The 18,723-nt window shown below is 37.7% G+C and overlaps 1 protein-coding gene across 2 annotated transcripts in view; it reads right to left on the reverse strand.

Moving 5' to 3' along the window:
• The window catches only part of cop1.L (COP1, E3 ubiquitin ligase L homeolog), a 93,637-nt gene that overhangs the window by 51,267 nt on the left and 23,647 nt on the right, over window positions 1–18,723 (reverse strand). Inside the window, exons 7-10 of one of the 2 annotated variants that reach the window (XM_018258478.2) lie at window positions 16,971–17,030; window positions 10,180–10,256; window positions 9,299–9,353; window positions 8,609–8,723 (exon numbers count right to left, since the gene is read on the reverse strand). In XM_018258478.2, the coding sequence (XP_018113967.1) occupies window positions 8,609–8,723; window positions 9,299–9,353; window positions 10,180–10,256; window positions 16,971–17,030 (307 nt within the window). Of the gene's footprint in view, window positions 1–8,608; window positions 8,724–9,298; window positions 9,357–10,179; window positions 10,257–16,970; window positions 17,031–18,723 lie in introns of both variants that reach the window. The other variant, XM_018258479.2, reaches the window with a different exon arrangement.

The following is an 18,723-nucleotide window of genomic DNA, read 5'->3' on the forward strand; positions in this document are numbered from 1 at the left end:
TAGTAATTTGGAATTTTACTAAAAGCTAGCCTGCTTGCTTGATGCAAGACAAAGTAGATTAGATTTCTTTTTGCACATACTGACGCTGAGGTTTTACGTGAGAATGAGTTCACCAAAGTCAGTCATGTATAAACACAAACTTAATTCTTTTTGCTCTATCATTCTCTTTTGGCTCGGAATAAGCAAAACTCTTTAATTGTTTATAAGATCACATACGCAAATCATGAATACTTTGAATTGTTAGTTCAAAGCCATCAGTTTAACAAGTTACAAAAGCACAGCTGGAAGTTCATTGATAGCCTTATAACATGTTACTGGCCGATGAAATGATTAAAAGAAATTAACACCAGAAAGAAGGTTGGAAAGAAAAACAGTCAGCAGACCAGAATAAGGGGAAAAAGTCAAAGGGATTCTCTTGGGAGACTAGATGACTATCTGCTTGGAAATGTATTAAAATCAGTATTTAACAATATTAAGAGTATGTTAAATAAACAAATACAGAGTCTCCAATATGGTGGGAAAAATACCACCCTGCTACAGAACAATGTGTTGAGGAAATATTCCTCATCATTAATAGATAAATAAAAGGAGGGTTGGAAAATATAAGATTTAAAAATCATGAATAGAAAAATTAATTGTTTTTCTTTTTTTTGTATAAGGATAATGGATATATCGTTGGTAGCAGCTGGTCAATTCCAGAGGGTAGGTTTTTGAGAAAATAGTAACAAATAACAGCTGGCCACTGCTACAGCATGGGTTAGACCAAGTACTCAATCTACAGTGGTGTGAAAAACTATTTGCCCCCTTCCTGATTTCTTATTCTTTTGCATGTTTGTCACACAAAATGTTTCTGATCATCAAACACATTTAACTATTAGTCAAAGATAACACAAGTAAACACAAAATGCAGTTTTTAAATGAGGGTTTTTATTATTTAGGGAGAAAAGAAATCCAAACCTGTGTGAAAAAGTAATTGCCCCCTGAACATAATAACTGGTTGGGCCACCCTTAGCAGCAATAACTGCAATCAAGCGTTTAAGATAACTTGCAACGAGTCTTTTACAGCGCTCTGGAGGAATTTTGGCCCACTCATCTTTGCAGAATTGTTGTAATTCAGCTTTATTTGAGGATTTTCTAGCATGAACCGCCTTTTTAAGGTCATGCCACAACATCTCAATAGGATTCAGGTCAGGACTTTGACTAGGCCACTCCAAAGTCTTCATTTTGTTTTTCTTCAGCCATTCAGAGGTGGATTTGCTGGTGTGTTTTGGGTCATTGTCCTGCTGCAGCACCCAAGATCGCTTCAGCTTGAGTTGACGAACAGATGGCCGGACATTCTCCTTCAGGATTTTTTGGTAGACAGTAGATTTCATGGTTCCATCTATCACAGCAAGTCTTCCAGGTCCTGAAGCAGCAATACAACCCCAGACCATCACACTACCACCACCATATTTTACTGTTGGTATGATGTTCTTTTTCTGAAATGCTGTGTTACTTTTACGCCAGATGTAACGGGACGCGCACCTTCCAAAAAGTTCAACTTTTGTCTCGTTGGTCCACAAGGTATTTTCCCAAAAGTCTTGGCAATCATTGAGATGTTTTTTAGCAAAATTGAGACGAGCCTTAATGTTCTTTTTGCTTAAAAGTGGTTTGCGCCTTGGAAATCTGCCATGCAGGCCGTTTTTGCCCAGTCTCTTTCTTATGGTGGAGTCGTGAACACTGACCTTAATTGAGGCAAGTGAGGCCTGCAGTTCTTTAGATGTTGTCCTGGGGTCTTTTGTGGCCTCTTGGATAAGTTGTCTCTGCGCTCTTGGGGTAATTTTGGTTGGCCACCACTCCTGGGAAGGTTCACCACTGTTCCATGTTTTTGCCATTTGTGGATAATGGCTCTCACTGTGGTTCGCTGGAGTCCCAAAGCTTTAGAAATGGCTTTCTAACCTTTTTAAGTTATTTTTTAACAAGGGGGGCAATCACTTTTTCACACAGGCCCATGTAGATTTGGAGTTTTTTTTCTCCCTTAATAACGTAAACCTTCATTTAAAAACTGCATTTTGTGTTCAATTATGTTATCTTTGACTAATAGTTAACGGTTTTTGATGAGCAGAAACATTTAAGTGTGACAAACATGCAAAAGAATAAGAAATCAGGAAGGGGGCAAATAGTTTTTCACACCACTGTATGTTTGTCTCATGATTTTCTCATTGTTACCGCATAATAAAAGGAGAATTGGAGTTGGAGAATACAAATAACATTGGGGAAAAAAAAGAAGAAATTTGTATTTCTGCTTAATACCTCTATTTTTTAGCAGCACAATGAATACAAAATGATATATAAATGAAATACCAGCAGAGATATAAATATTTACTATATAATTAGCGGTTGGGTATTAAATGTAATCACTTTGCAGGATATAGCCTCACAAGCAGGATGTAGCCTCCAAGGAATTTTCATGGCCCCCTGCTTGCCCTATGGCATGCACAGACTGATATGTATGACATCATATTAATAAATTCTGGCCCACAAACATGTTGTATGTCAGCCACTTGGTCCACTACATGGATGGACAGTACATCTTAAAGGAACAACATCAAAAAATTTAATTGTTTTAAAGTAATACAAATATAATACAATGTTGCCCTGCACAGGTAAAACTGCTGTTTGCTTCAGAAACTCTACTTTTGTTTAAACAAACTGCTGTGTAGCAATAGAGGCAATCATTCAAACGAGAAAAGGTTTAGGCTACACAGCAGATAAGCTTTGTAGAAAATAATAGTATTTTCGCAATTGCTACACACAAGTTTGTTTATATGAACTATAGTATAATAGCTTTATCAGTGCAGGGCAACAGTACAGATATTTTGATTGCTTCAAAACAATTAATTTTTTTGGTGTTGCTGTTCCTTTAAAGTTACTGTTCTACTGCATATCTAATCATCATAACCTTCATTCCATGGTGGCAGCTAGCAGTTCAAATTCCTTTTCAGTTTGCCTGAGCAAGGTGGTGGAATGTAGAAATATTCATAAACAAGTGTCCAGTTTCTGAATGAGGCAGAGTAAAAACATAAAAAATATGTTTACTGATGGTGTTTACCCTTAAAGTGGAACTATCGTGAAAATTAAAATTATAAGCTTCCTCATACTGAAGTAAAAAACGTTCTAAATACAATCGATTAAAAATTCTGCATTGATTCTGAAATTCTGCATGAAGAGACAATATTTCTGGTGATTTTGATAGAGTGAGCTCTAATACATCTTCTAGGCAAAAGGAGCCCCCCATATAAGATATATTGTATCAGTCATCTGACACCCAACTCCTGAATGAAGACATAAATGAATTTTAGTCTAGAGATAATGCAGCTTCCACTCATGAGCATATGTAGATATGCAGAAGCATTTCTTTGACACAAAAGTTCTAAGACGCATACTTTACCTAAATAAATGAATATAAATGCAGTTTCATCATGCCGAGAAGTATATTTTTGGTTTAAGACTTACAAATTTTACAAATAATAGCCAGAGTGCTGATGGAGTAAAAAATGTTGACAGTATGAAAGATGGATAATTTATTACTACCAGCTATTATTGGCCTAACATGTTTGTTATTCAATTTGCATCCACAAAATCACAGAACTACATTCATCAGCAGTACCCTAGGTGAAAACCCCACAGGAGCCATTAGGTCCTGGTAAGCAAACATGTAACTACTTCAGAGATAAAAATCAAACAACTGAATATGTACAACTTGAACAAATGGTGAAAGCTTTCTCCTTCTGAGTTTACTTCAGAATTCTGTAAACTTATTTGGTGCTTCCACTATGATTTTAACACATTTAATGATGTGGAAAACAAAAAAAATATAGTGTATTTAAAAAAACATACATGCAAGCTAGAACATTAAATTTATTCTCCAGAATGCTTTACCACACTTGAGTAAACAGCTCTTGCAGTGTTCTGTTTGTTTAGGATAGCAACTACCATATTGGCTTGGTGTGACATCACTTCCTGCCAGAGACTCTCTCTGCTCCCTCAAAGCTCTGGGCTCAGATTACAGCAGGGAGGGGAGGACGGAGTGGGAGAGGAGCAAACTGAGCATGCTCAAGGCCGTGCCCTGGAGGTTTAAGCGGAAAACAGGAAGTCTGATACATAAGCCCATGTGTACACAATAGAAAGAAAGGTGGTGTTTCTTTTGACAGAGGACTCAGAGCAGCATTACTTTGAGGGTTTACTGGTGTATTTATATAGAACTTTCTGATAAAGCTTATTTAATTTTAGCCTTTCCTTCTCCTTTAGCAAATCGAGACAAAACTGAACATACAGTACTGGGGGAATTGCCGCATAATAGAAATTAAAAGCAGCTGCTGAAGCAACAATGAAATGAAATACAAGAAAAAGAACAAAACCTAAAGATAAATTAAAAAAAATTAAAAAGCCACAGTTAACTCTCGGGACAGTTCCCAGATACTAGGTAAATCAGACCAGTGGTAAGAAAAAACAGGGAAAGACAGACATGTCCCTGTTCAGTAACTACAGCATACCTCCCAACTGTCCCTTTTTCGGAGGGACAGTCCCTCTTTTGACAGCTCAACCCGCAGTCCCTCATTTGTACTGGAAAGTCCCTCTTTTCTCTGCACTGAACAGCCAGAAAAAGAAACAAAGTTTCTCACTTAATTGGCTTTTAGCAGAGAGCCCAGAACAGCTAACAGGTGCAAATAAGATACTTTGTAACAATTTTGAGACACAAAAACACAGTTTAGATAAGGAGAAATATTTTCAAACTTTCATAACCTGCCAAAATTTTGTAAAACAAACATGGTAATTAGGGGTGTGGCGACAGAAAGGGGTGCGGGAAAAATTTTTTTGTTCCTCTTTTTACTTCCAAAATGTTGGGAGGTATGACTACAGGAGAAGATACACGAGGGATGGGAGTAAACATTATTAGACACTCCACCGCCATTTTAGGTGCTTGGGTAACTTAACTTGGTTTAAGGGGTTGTTGCCATAGCATATCTATTTTATTGATGTGCAGTGTGGTGCATCTCTAGATTCCAAAGTCAGCTCCACATATCACATGAACTGGAAGGAACAAACCAGTCATACTAGTCCCAATAAAATGGCCACCCCAATAAAAACAAAATCTGAAAACACAAAACAATTAATTTGCATCTAATCTACACTATGATTTGCACAGAATGGTAGATATTGCTGAGAAAGGAGTTAGTATGAGAAACTGATGCAACCGAGCACACAGATCCCACTAAAGGGTGTTGCTACATCTTTCATATGGCTTGTGCCATTAAACTTTGGTTCTTTTCTTCTGTACTTGAAGGTTGTAATCAGGGATTGTCAGATTTGTTTTGTCAGATTTTGGCCATGGTTAGGTCTGGTTTATTTTAGGGTCTACCTCTACAGAAAATGCCTCAATCTTAGAGGCAACAGGTCCCGTTCAAGTGATTTGTTTGGGCAAAGGGGAACTGCAACTAGTATCTGGCTAGAAGGAGAACAAGGAAGATTAACTTCTATGTATAATAATAAAACAATGAGAGAATGTTATCGCAGAATTATTCCCTAATTGTGCACCAATTGTTATTGGGTGTTCTAAGCAGAAATAATTTATGCACAGTTTTCCTGATTTTAGGGCTAACTTAATTTATTGTGCAATTTGCAATAACACAAAGTTTTCTTTAATTAGCTCCTGAAAGAGAGAACATTTTGGAAAATTAAGAGCAATCCACACTGGTACTCTGCAAGATTTTTGAAAAAAAAAAAGCCTGTAAGGACTGCTTATACAAGTTACAACATATGTGTTCTAATTTAACAGCAGTTTAACTTTAACATTATGATTTCTACTGAAAAATGTTCCCATGAGTGCATTTGAACCATTTAGTATAATCACTAATATGGTGATAGCAATGTAAATAAATTTCACAGGGGAAAAAGCTAAACTGGGTAAAGGACTTTATTTATTTTGCTGTGACACCATAATAGGATATAAGTGAAACCTGTGGTGTTTATACAAATGACCTGCGGGTGTCACTGTGCATACAGAGGACTTTCTGTACAGCTTAAAAGTGAAAGTTACGGTTGTATAATGCCTGCATGACTCTGCTAATAAAGCACTGTACTCTACTCATCCTCGGCTACCCAAAACATAACAAATGGTAACAAGGATGGCTCTTCTACCTCTGCAGCAGCCTGCACCTTTTCTTCCAAACCCTGGTGAGCCTACCATACCTTTTACTGTTTGAAAATTACATTATTGCTGCAAGGGGAGATTTCTGCTGCTAGAAAGCGTGCTTTATTATTCACTGCCTGGGAGCAGAGGGACAGCGTATATTCTACACATTACCATCACCTGATGATACTTATGAAACTGCTCTTACGGCTATAAAGACCTTTTTCGTGCCAAGAGTAAATGTGGTTGCTAAAAGATATAAAATCCACAAATGTGGACAACTTAATGACGAATCCACTGAACAATTTGTATCAGCTTTGAGAGAGCTGGTTGTTACCTGTGAGTTTGGGAATCTAACAGATGAAACGCTGAGAGACCAAATAGTGGAAAAAACAAACTCACCTCGCATTAGAGAGAGACTGCTCCTAGAGCAGGATTTAACACTTGCAAAGGCTATTACAGTTGCTAGCCAAATTGAAACAGCAGTGGCAGAGGCCAAAACTCTCAGTCAGGGAACTGCTGGGAATGTACAGATTGTGAATTCAACACTGTGGCCTAATAATGCATTCACAGGCAAAATACAGTGCTAAGGAAAGGGATTCACCTACACTGCAAAACTGTGCAGCAAATACAAATAGAAAATACTGCTTGTGCTGTGGTTCAACACAACACACTGCAAATCATGTTACATGTCCTGCAAAAGCTAAACGTTGCCACAACTGCACAAAAGTAGGACATTATGCTAAGATCTGCCGTAGTTTCTGCCGTAGTTCTGCTAAAGATGTTCATGAAGTCACTAATACAAATGTCACAGTATTAAGTGTAGATAAAGCTGGTACATTTATTCCAGACAAGTTTATATGCACTGTCAGTGTCAGTACTGCTTCTGCTGACAAGGGACACTCCATTAACCTGATGCTTGATACAGGTTCAGTTGTTTCTATACTACCAAAGGATATTTTCTTGAAATACTTTGCAAAACATCCGCTTGTTGCACCTGCTCTGAAACTGGTCAGTTACTTAAAGGATCCGATCCCTGTGCTTGGTTGCTTGCCAGTGACTGTACAATTTGAATCAAATACTGCAAAATGTGACTTTTACATTGTGAATAAGGGTACTGCTATACTTGGAAGGGATCTCTTTGCTGCATTAAACCTACAGTAAGTTGATGGTCTCATTACTACAGTACCAGTGCCTGCCACACAGCCTGTGTCTAAAATTTCACCACAAAGCAACACTTCAATGGGTTGTGCAAAGAACTTTGTACACAAAGTTAAGTTGAGACCAGATGTAAAACCAGTACCATTCCCTGATCCAGCATGGGAAAAACTTGCTATTGATATCGGTCCTTTTACAGATGTTCCTATAGATTGTAGATTTGCTATAACCTTGATAGACTATTACAGTAAATGGCCTAACATCAGCTACAGTAATAACATTTCTGTCTACAGTCTTCAGCAGAGAAGGTAATCCGAAGGAGTTAATATTAGACAATGGACCACAGTTTGTCTCATATGAGTTTGAATCCTTTCTGAGAGAGAGGAATATTGTGCATAGGAATCTTCAGTGTATTACCCACAAGCAAATGGAGAAATCGAGCAATTCAACAGAAGTCTGAAAGAAGCACTATAGACAGCAAATCTTACTGGGAAATCTTGGAAAGTATTTACAACATAGTTCCTACATAACTACAGAGCAACATACCAAGCAACAACCCAATCATCTGCAGCTGAATTATTACATGGCAGACAGATGCGCACTAAGTTACATGTTGCAGACATCAAAGTTCCACAAAATACTGTGCCTACAAAATCATCTACTGCTGACATTGTGAAACGTCAACAAGCCAAATGCAAGGCTTATACTGACAGAAAACATGGTGCCAGAGAAGTGAACTTTCAGCCTGGATCTTTAGTCAGAATTAAGAAACCAGTAATACTGAAACAAGGACAATCTAAATTTACTACACCACTTGAAGTGAGACGCCAGCGAGGACCATACACATATGAACTGTCTGATGGACGCATATGGAATGCAAGTCGTCTTGCTCCTGTTATGACTTTGGAGAAGCTCCATTTGATTAAGGACATTTTCCTACTCCTGATGTCAACTGCAATAGGCCTGAAGAAAGTACTGAGAGAATCAGAAAACTACCTGCATGGACCAAGGACTTTGTGATGTGAAGAATGTTTAATATTGCTTTAATATGTATACTGTTTTATTATTGCCGTTATTATAGTTGTCCAAATGCTTTTCCTGATATAGAAGGAATATGTGGTGTTTATACAAATGGCCTGCGGGTGTCACTGTGCGTACACAGGACTTTCTGTACAGCTTAAAAGTGAAAGTTACTGTTGTATAATGCCTGCATGACTCTGCTAATAAAGCACTGTCATCCTCGGCTACCCAAAACATAACAAAACCAACAACTGTTACCTGATACACGTGCCATCCTTGTTGAAAAGTAGCACTGCTCCAAGTCCTCAAAATGGGCTGTAAGACGTTTTCTTCGTGATGCCAGGGTGCTGTTGTACCATGGTTGCTTCTTTGTCTGTGAAGGTGCAAAATAGAATCTACTAAAAATACCAGCTTTATGGATCAACAAACAAAATTGGAGGTAACTGCTGATACATTAGGGTCCAAAAGTCTGGGTGCTCCATGAAAACGGTTTATTACAAAAATACCTAATACAGTACATTATTTTAAATAATTATTTCAACAAGTTGAGATGAACTTGAAATGTATCTAAATATCTTATTTAATATAAAATTAAAGTTTCATTCTGCGGAGATATAGTTAAAATGGTAACATGTACTACTAATAAATTGTGTGGAAGTTACTGAAATATTTGGTCTCTTAGGTTAGTGGCACACAGGACAGCCTTTCCTCTGCCTGCGTAGAAAACATAGAGAAAGTCAACTCCTTCTTACAAGGTACATGGACAGGCACACCATCAGTCTGTGAGCTCATACATGAGTGGATACTCTGCGTTGAAACTCACTCCTTGTGTAAACTCACAGGATGACACTGTGTCTGTCTGTGCCCCTTCTGCACCTTGACTTATATTCATGACAATGCATTTAATCTTTTTTTTTCATACCCAAAGTCTAGTAGAAGAATTATTACCTGGGAGCTGCCACTGAATCCTGGAGATTGACTGTATTCTGTTGAGTCAATCAGGCTACTAGGACAGAACAGACAGAAAAAGAAATTCACTCTTTGGAAACAAAGTTGTACAGACATACACAACAGAGGTATTAGTTAAAGGAGAAGGAAAGCTACCGAAGCAGTTTATTGCCAATAGATTAGCCACAATAGTGCAAGCAATAACACTATATTTATTCTGTAGAATGCTTTACCATAACTGAGTAAACAGCTTAGAAGCTTTCTCTGTTTGTGTAGGATAGCAGCTGCCATATTAGCTTGGTGTGACATTAAGTCAGCTGGAGATGATTGGGTTGTTGCTTGGCATGTTGCTCTGTAGTTATGTAGGAACTCTGTTGTAAATACTTTCCAAGATTTCCAACACTATATTTATTCTATAGAATGCTTAACCATAATGTGAGTAAACAGCTCTAGAAGCTTTCTCTGTTTGTGTAGGATAGCAGCTGCCATATTAGCTTGGTGTGACATTACTTCCTACTTGAGTCTCCCTGCTCACTCATAGCTCTGGGCTCATATTACAGCAGGGAGGGGAGAGGGAGATAGGAGCAAACTGAGCATGCTCAAGCCCTAGCCCTGGAGGTTTATGCTGAAAACAGGAAGTCTGATCCAGAAGCCCATGTGTACACAATAGATGTGTGGTATTTCTTTTAAAATGGTCTATGGCCTCATATTTTACTGTCTGTATGAGGGCAGGTAATAAACACAACAAGATTTAACTCTACAATTTATAAATACAATTTTATGACAGATCATTGTATATGTACATATTAAAGGGTTTAGAAAAAGGGCTGCAGTTATGGTTTTACCATATTATTGTTGTAATAGATTTAATATAAGCAAACCTGTGGGAAGGAGAAGGAGCTTCAAATTGTGGCACAGTACTATCTTCACTCTGAGGGGAATACAAGCCACTCATTTCCTGTAGTAAAAAAAACAAATCACTTATTTTAGTAACTTTTAGTATGATACAGACACTGATAATATTAAGTTTATATTTTTAGTTTTTGAATAATTTACCTTTATTTTCTGTTGCTCTAAGCAAAGATTTAAAATGCTATCAGGTAGGAATGAAAAGAATAAATATACACACAGATGCAATGGGAATAGATCTGGGTAATTGGATGGTCGGATGGGCCCATGCTACCTCGGTCCTCCTAGGCCCTGAGTATGGGTCTAACATGTAATGTTTTATGAAACGTTTGCTCATTTCAATATGGCTAGCAATGAGATACCAAGAGGCACTTCTTTTTGTTTTTTGTTTTCTTTTATTATTTTATACATTCTCTTTACATATTACGGTTAATGTTTTTTTTTTTTTATATAAAAATAGTGTCACAAGAATCCATGTCTTGTATGTTGTACTGGACAGTTTGTTTTTATTGTAATATTTTTTTTGATGACGCATTAATAAAAATATTGAGAAAGAATAAATATACAAATTTTGGATTTGACCAACATTAGATGCTTCACAAAGGCTAGATACCAAACTAAATATAAGGGTTCTGATTCGGTTCAACGGAAACAAAGTATATGGCCAAAATATGAAACAAGCAAACTGTTGTGAATTCATTATACAGTCAAGTCAATTCGGTATACAGGTGAACTCAGATTATATGTTGGAAGCCAGTTCTTTTAAAATGCATAATAAAGAAAAGAAATGTCCCCTAAATCATGTCCACACTTGCCCCTTGTAAAGTGCTGGAAAATGCTTGTACTCACAGGCTCCATTTCCAAATGTGTCGCCATCTTGGTTCTTTCCCCTATGTGCATGTGCGCTTAGCCCTACGTCATTATGATGCAAGGATCATCAACAGATTGTGGACATCATTAAACCCATGTGACCACAAAGCCAGGAATGCATGCACTAAGGTAAAAGGCATAGGCAAGGAGAACTTGAATTGCAGTAGGAGGAAGTAATTTCCTCCTACTTGGCTCAACATTTAAGTGTCCTTAACACATTTTTCTGATTTTACATCTTTGTGGATGTTACACCATATTTTGCCTGGCCCACTAAAAAATGTAGAATGGGGTTCTACTGTATATGTGATTGCCTGGGATTATCACTCAGGAAGCACATGCGTCTGAGGTATGGTGTTTATTGTTATTATATTATTATTACTTTCCTTCTATTTCACCATCTCTAACTAAATGTAGGTGTAGTACTTCTAGATGTAAAGCCTTCAGATGCAAATACACTTGTTGGTCACTGCTTTATTTCCACACAATGCATCAGCATGAACAAACAAAATAAATTAGCAAGTAGCAGTTCATATTTACAGAACCTCACATTTTAACCCTTTAAGTGCCAGCAGAATTTCACATTTTGGTTACGCGAAATGCCAGCCGTTTTTGAAACATTTTGTGCTCTCTCACTTTAGGGGCATTTTCTGAGGGGAAACCTATAGTTTACCTAGGAAAACTATACATTGTTTTTTTCGGTAGAAACTGAGCTTTCTAAATCTGCCTGAGTTTTCATGTATTTCCACCTGTGCAAAAAAATTTATAGTGCTAAATACCAAAAAAAAAAGAAAAATTACCATTTTTCATCGTATATCAATTTATACCAGAAAAATATTTCATTTTACGGATGAAAATCCAACTGATTTGGAAAGCCTTATGTCTCTCGAACGTGCCAATACCAGATATGTATAGTTTTAGGGAGATTTAGGACTTCTGTACCTCAAAAACTCCAGGCAGTATATTGCCGAATTTTGAAAGCACTAAGGCAGAAAACGGCATGCTTTAGATTCCAAGGCAAAAACTCCTGAAACCGTAGGTTTACCCCAGAAAACCATACATTTTTGAAAAGTACACATTCTGCCGATTACAAAATGGGTAACTATGTCTCTCTAATCCCAACTACCAAACATAAAAGCTTGTCTGAACATAGCGGTTTTTCAAAAAAAATTCAAAATTCTGAAAAATCATTGCAAAGGTTTTATTTTGCTGCTCCGCATATCCCAAACTATATTAGGTACCAAGAAAAAGCACCTGAAATATGATTGCCAGGGGTCCACTGAACAGTTTGATACCCATTATGCATAGGTTTACCAAAGTATCTGGCATTTAGAGACACCAATATGAAGTTAGCACATCCAAATTGATCAGGACTTTACTTCAGCTACTGAGAAATCAACACATTGACTGCATTTTTTGTGGGGTAAAAACACAGAAATATATGTTTACCCCCCAAACCCATATATTTTTGGAAAGTACACATTCTACAGAATCTAAAATGGGTACCCATGCCTTTCTGCTCCAAACTACTGAGTCGCAAGGCTTTCCCAAAATTGTCGGTTTTGGTGAAATATGTGAAAATTGCCTCAAACCTTCAACTTCCCAGCACCATATCACCCATGTATCATTATGTACTAAGAAAAAGCACCCTAAATATGATTGCCAGGGTTCCTCTGAACATTTTGGTGGCCATTGTTCATAGGTTTACCAAAGTATCTGGCATTTAGAGGCCCCAAAATGAAGTTAGCGCATACAAACAGTCCCGTGGGTAACTTCAGCTAATGAAAAATCAAACACATTGACTGCATTTTTGTGGGGTAAAAACACAGAAATATATGTTTACCCCCAAAACCCATATATTTTTGGAAAGTACACATTCTACTGAATCTAAAATGGGTACCCATGCCTTTCTGCTCCAAACTACTGAGTCGCAAGGCTTTCCCACAATTGTCAGTTTTGGTGAAATATGTGAAAATTGCCTCAAACCTTCAACTTCTCAGCACCATATCACCCATGTATCGTTACACACCAAGAAAAAGCACCCTAAATATGATTGCCAGGGTTCCTCCAAACAGTTTGGTGGCCATTGTTCATAGGTTTACCAAAGTATCTGGCATTTAGAGGCCCCAAAATGAAGTTAGCGCATACAAACAGTCCCGTGGGTAACTTCAGCTAATGAAAAATCAACACATTGACTGCATTTTTGTGGGGTAAAAACACAGAAACCCCCCTAACAGTACAGAGACCCCAGAAAACCAGATATTTTCAGAAAGTACACATTCTGACGAATCCAATATGGGTAAATAAGTGTTTCTACTACAAACTGCCAAACTGCAAAGCAATGCTGAACATAACGGTTTTTATCAAATTTCTGAAAATCATCACAAAGCTTGAATTTTACCCCATTATATGCTCCACGTTTCGTAACGTATCAGCATAAAACATCCTAAATATGAACGCCAGGGGTCTACTGAACACTTTGATGCCCAATATGCATAGATATACCAAACTATGTGGCGCACAGAGACCCCCAAATGACAATAGTGTATATACATTTTCACGGCTGACGCGCTGGCTGCTGCAATATAAGCACCTGGTGTGTGTATTATGCGACATTAGACCCCCCTAACAGTACAGAGACCCCAGAAAACCATATATTTTCAGAAAGTACACATTCTGACGAATCCAATATGGGTAAATAAGTGTTTCTACTACAAACTGCCAAACTGCAAAGCAATGCTGAACATAACGGTTTTTATCAAATTTCTGAAAATCGTCACAAAGCTTGAATTTTACCCCATTATATGCTCCACATTTCGTAACGTATCAGCATAAAACATCCTAAATATGAACGCCAGGGGTCTACTGAACACTTTGATGCCCAATATGCATAGATATACCAAACTATGTGGCGCACAGAGACCCCCAAATGACAATAGTGTATATACATTTTCACGGCTGACGCGCTGGCTGCTGCAATATAAGCACCTGGTGTGTGTATTATGCGATATTAGACCCCCCTAACAGTACAGAGACCCCAGAAAACCATATATTTTCAGAAAGTACACATTCTGACGAATCCAATATGGGTAAATAAGTGTTTCTACTACAAACTGCCAAACTGCAAAGCAATGCTGAACATAACGGTTTTTTATCAAATTTCTGAAAATCGTCAGAAAGCTTGAATTTTACCCCATTATATGCCCCACATTTCGTAACGTATCAGCATAAAACATCCTAAATATGAACGCCAGGGGTCTACTGAACACTTTGATGCTCAATATGCATAGATATACCAAACTATGTGGCGCACAGAGACCACCAAATGACAATAGTGTATATACATTTTCACAGCTGACGCTCTGGCTGCTGCAATATAAGCACCTGGTGTGTGTATTATGCGACATTAGACCCCCCTAACAGTACAGAGACCCCAGAAAACCATATATTTTCAGAAAGTACACATTCTGACGAATCCAATATGGGTAAATAAGTGTTTCTACTACAAACTGCCAAACTGCAAAGCAATGCTGAACATAACGGTTTTTATCAAATTTCTGAAAATCGTCACAAAGCTTGAATTTTACCCCATTATATGCCCCACATTTCGTAACGTATCAGCATAAAACATCCTAAATATGAACGTCAGGGGTCTACGGAACACTTTGATGCCCAATATGCATAGATATACCAAACTATGTGGTGCACAGAGACCCCCAAATGGATATATAGTAGATAAAATTTACAAGGCAAAACAAAATAAGGCAGTAAAGAGTGAAATGAAAAAAAATCCAATAAAACCACAAAAATCAATGTTTTTTTTCCAGAATAGTGTTATCGGCCGTCAGAATCACAGTTTGAATATTTTAGCTGGGCCAAACAGGTTATACGGCTAGAAACAAGTGAACACAACATATGCAGAGCTGAAAATGCAATAAAATGGCTAAAAATTCAATAAAATGGCTAAAAATGCACCAAAATACCCAAAATTGCAATATAATCACCGAAATAACATACAAAAGATATTGCACAGTACGGTTAGCGAATACGCTATTCGTAATGGCAATAAAACATTTTTTTCAGCCAAAAAAAGAGACGATGCGATAAGGAAAAAAAAAAAAAGCCACAATGCCATGTATGTGCGTGTGCGTGTGTACAAATGGTAAATTACATGTTATGTGCGCGTGTGTGCGTGTGCACGTGTGTAAGTGCAGTGAGTGTAAGTGACCCCCCCAATCCCCAAAAATGTATGTGTAAGTGTGTGTAAGTGTGAATCTAAGTGTGTATTACTGTAATAAGTGTGTGTTGGTGTGTTTGTGTGTGTAATTGTTGCACTAACCTGAAAAAGTCGCTGAAGACTGTTGCACACGATGTGGAGGGGTCCCAGGAAGACATCTGCGACGATCCTCGTGTTCCTGTGCTGTGGGGGCGGAGATCAACGGCGCAGTGCAGGCTGCAGCAGCAGGACACGTAAGTAACACGTGCCTGCTGCTGCTTTTGGGCCCCTGGGCGATCGCGCCCCAGGGGCCACTCGATCCCCTGCTCTGCTCGTTGCCTAGGGGCAGGGGATCGAAGCGGAACGGAGCGAGCGGCTCTAACAGCCGCTCCTCCGCTCCACAACCCGGAAGTGCTGCAGAACGTAGAATCTACGTTACTTTTCCACAGAACGTAGATTCTACGTTCTGTGGCACTTAAAGGGTTAAATAGTATACCACAAATAATAATAATAATAATTGTGTCAAGTTTTCTCCTTTTTTCTAATATTTTAAGTTTCAGACTTTGTTCCTTTTTACTCACTATCATATCAATTCTGGAAGTCAAGTCATTTATTTCCTAAACTGCTAAAACTGCATATGTGGATTCATTTCTCAGCAACGTCAAAGTTATTCTGTATCAAAGAGAGACTTCAGTAAGGCTTAGTAGGAGCTACTGCTCTGAAAAATGCAACTGTCTCAAATTGTAGTGCATTAGAAATCAGTGACCTGTCTTACAAACCTGATAAGTGGAAAACACAGAATGGGACCGGTTATCCAGAAAGTCGGGGACTTGGGGTTTTTTGGATAAAGGATCTTTCTGTAATTAAGATCTCCATACCTCAAGTTTACTAAAAATCTTTTAAACATTAAACTCCATAGGGCTGTTTTGCCTCCAATAAAGTTATCTTAGTTGGTATAAAGTACAATGTACTGTTTTATTATTACAAAAAAGGGTAAATAATTTTTCTAAATTTTAAATGATTAAAAGGGATTCTATGAGAGATGGCCTTCCGTAATTCAACCTGTCTGTATGATGAGTTTCCGGATCACATTCTACCCAATTATATATAAGTGAAAATTTTTTTGGTCCTGCTAAAAGGACTGAAGAGATGAGGCAAGAGTTTCTCTGCATTCACCCATAATCAATATGCTAAGGCCATCAAGACATTTTGTGCCTTAAGATACTAAAAATAACCTCCCATTTAAACAAAACAAATATATATAAGCTGTCCAACTATGTCAGTCACTCCTGGTCTGGCCAGTCCTACACTCACTTACATCCATCTTATTCATTAAGAATTCTTAACTCTTGTGTTCAATTTCTGTTGGGCATTTTTTTGTAGCTTAATACACAAAAAGTCTTATGGGGTTATTTATTGAAGGTCGAGTTGTGCTTTCTTGAAAAATTCAATTATAAAATTAGATTAAGGACCTGCATGCAAACTAAAAAAAGCTTGTTTCACAAATATGTCTGTCTTGAGAAACTGTTAACTTGCACTCTTGCTATTCCTTTAATAGAAAATCTCAAAGAGGTTGAGACAATGCTTTATAGAGGAACTTGAAACATTATTTCAAGGAAGGTGGCGGTTGGTAAGACTGACAGGAGGTTGCAAAAAGAAGTAATTATTCAAGGATCTCACCTCCACGCGCTTTATGTCCTCTTCCAGTACACTTAGCTCCTTTTGAATTTGCTCCAGTTGCTGGGAAGTCAAAAACAAAGAACAGACATGAAACAAGCTGCTTACAGTCTTGTCCCTCACCATTATATATATATATATATATATATATATATATATATATATATATATATGCAGGCACATTGTTCTCTCCATTTTTTCATCAGAGACAAGGGCACTAGCACTATTTAGTACGTATAGCCATTTAATTTATAGCAAATAAGAGCTATAACTACAGGCCTGCTTCTGTAACCAAATGTTTTTAGTGTACAAAACAGTTAGGGTAGATTTATCAAAGAGTGAAGTTAGAGATCTCCACAGTCCGCAGAGTGAAATACCGCCTCTCTCCATTCATTTCTGTGGGATTTTTAAAGGCATATTATTAAAGGGTGATAGTGAAAGTTCACCATTTGATAAATACGCTTTCAAAAATCCCATAAAAATGGATAGAGGTGGTATTTCACTCTGGGGACTGTGAAGATTTCTAACTTCACTCTGATAAATCTACACCTTGTGTTGCAGTTAATATATTTAAGATACAACTCGCTACTCAACATATATTAAAAAAAAAATTATGTCTAGCATCTTGTTGCATGATTATCACTTGCTGTTACAGGTTACACCCTACAAGGGGCAATTTCCAAATGAGTTGACATTTCTTTCTGGGAAATTTCAGCCAGCTAAGCTTTTGGCAAATGACTGAAGGAAAAAAACTTACAAGTTAAGTATGTTCAGAGCATCCATTCATTTAATATGATAAATTTTACTTGCGTGCACAAAAAATAAATTACGTGTGACATAAGCCTTATGGGTTAAATATGCGCCCAAAGAAATGCAGGACATATTCCTTTCAGTAAAATATTAAGCATCCAGCCAGCCAGAAAAGAAAACCCAAACAGTCGCAAGAGTATTTCCTAAAGCTGGAATAAGATGTAAAATAAAACCTAGGAGGCTCTGTTTAAACACTTTGGTCATCAGCATAATGTTTATCTTCAAGAGCAGGGGGAATTTCTTTTTAAACATGAGTAAGCCAACATAAATATCAACCAAGTCATTTGTTTTTAATTATTTCCCACAAAAACATAAGAAATGTATAAAACTGAATAGGGGACTGTAGAATTTGAGAAGACAATGAAAACACATTATGCAGTTGTTTACTTTGACAGAAAGACTAAGCATCTGTTTAGCATCTCTTGACCAGATATAAAACTTCTAGAAACAGTTTTCTAAATATAAGCCCTGGACCAAAACAAAGGCATTGCATTAGAAATACTGAGAACTCTGCCCTTTGAAATAGCCTTAACTAAAGTGAAATAACTAGTTTATTTTAATACAACACAGCATGCCAAGCTCAGATAACAGAACATAATAAACCAGGGTTTCTTAATCCAGATTAAGTATAGGTATAGGATGCTCGGAACCTGGGGTTTTCTGGATAATGAATCTTTCCGTAATTTGGATCTTTATATCTTAAATGAGAATTCAACCCTTAACCAAAAAAACCCTACCCCCACACCACATAGAGCCCCCTCCCCCCCACCGGGAAATGCCCCTTTTTACTTACCCCTTGGGGCAGATTCAGGGATAACAGTTCACCGCAGCCATCATCCAGGTCTTCGGTAAGCTGAGATGGAGACCGGTGAAGCGGCGCTACTGCGCATGAGCCGAACTAGACGGAAATTGCTGAATCACCGGAAGAAGACAAGAAGACCCGGAT

The sequence above is a fragment of the Xenopus laevis genome, chromosome 4L, assembly GCF_017654675.1.
Source record: "Xenopus laevis strain J_2021 chromosome 4L, Xenopus_laevis_v10.1, whole genome shotgun sequence".
Lineage (NCBI taxonomy): Eukaryota > Metazoa > Chordata > Amphibia > Anura > Pipidae > Xenopus > Xenopus laevis.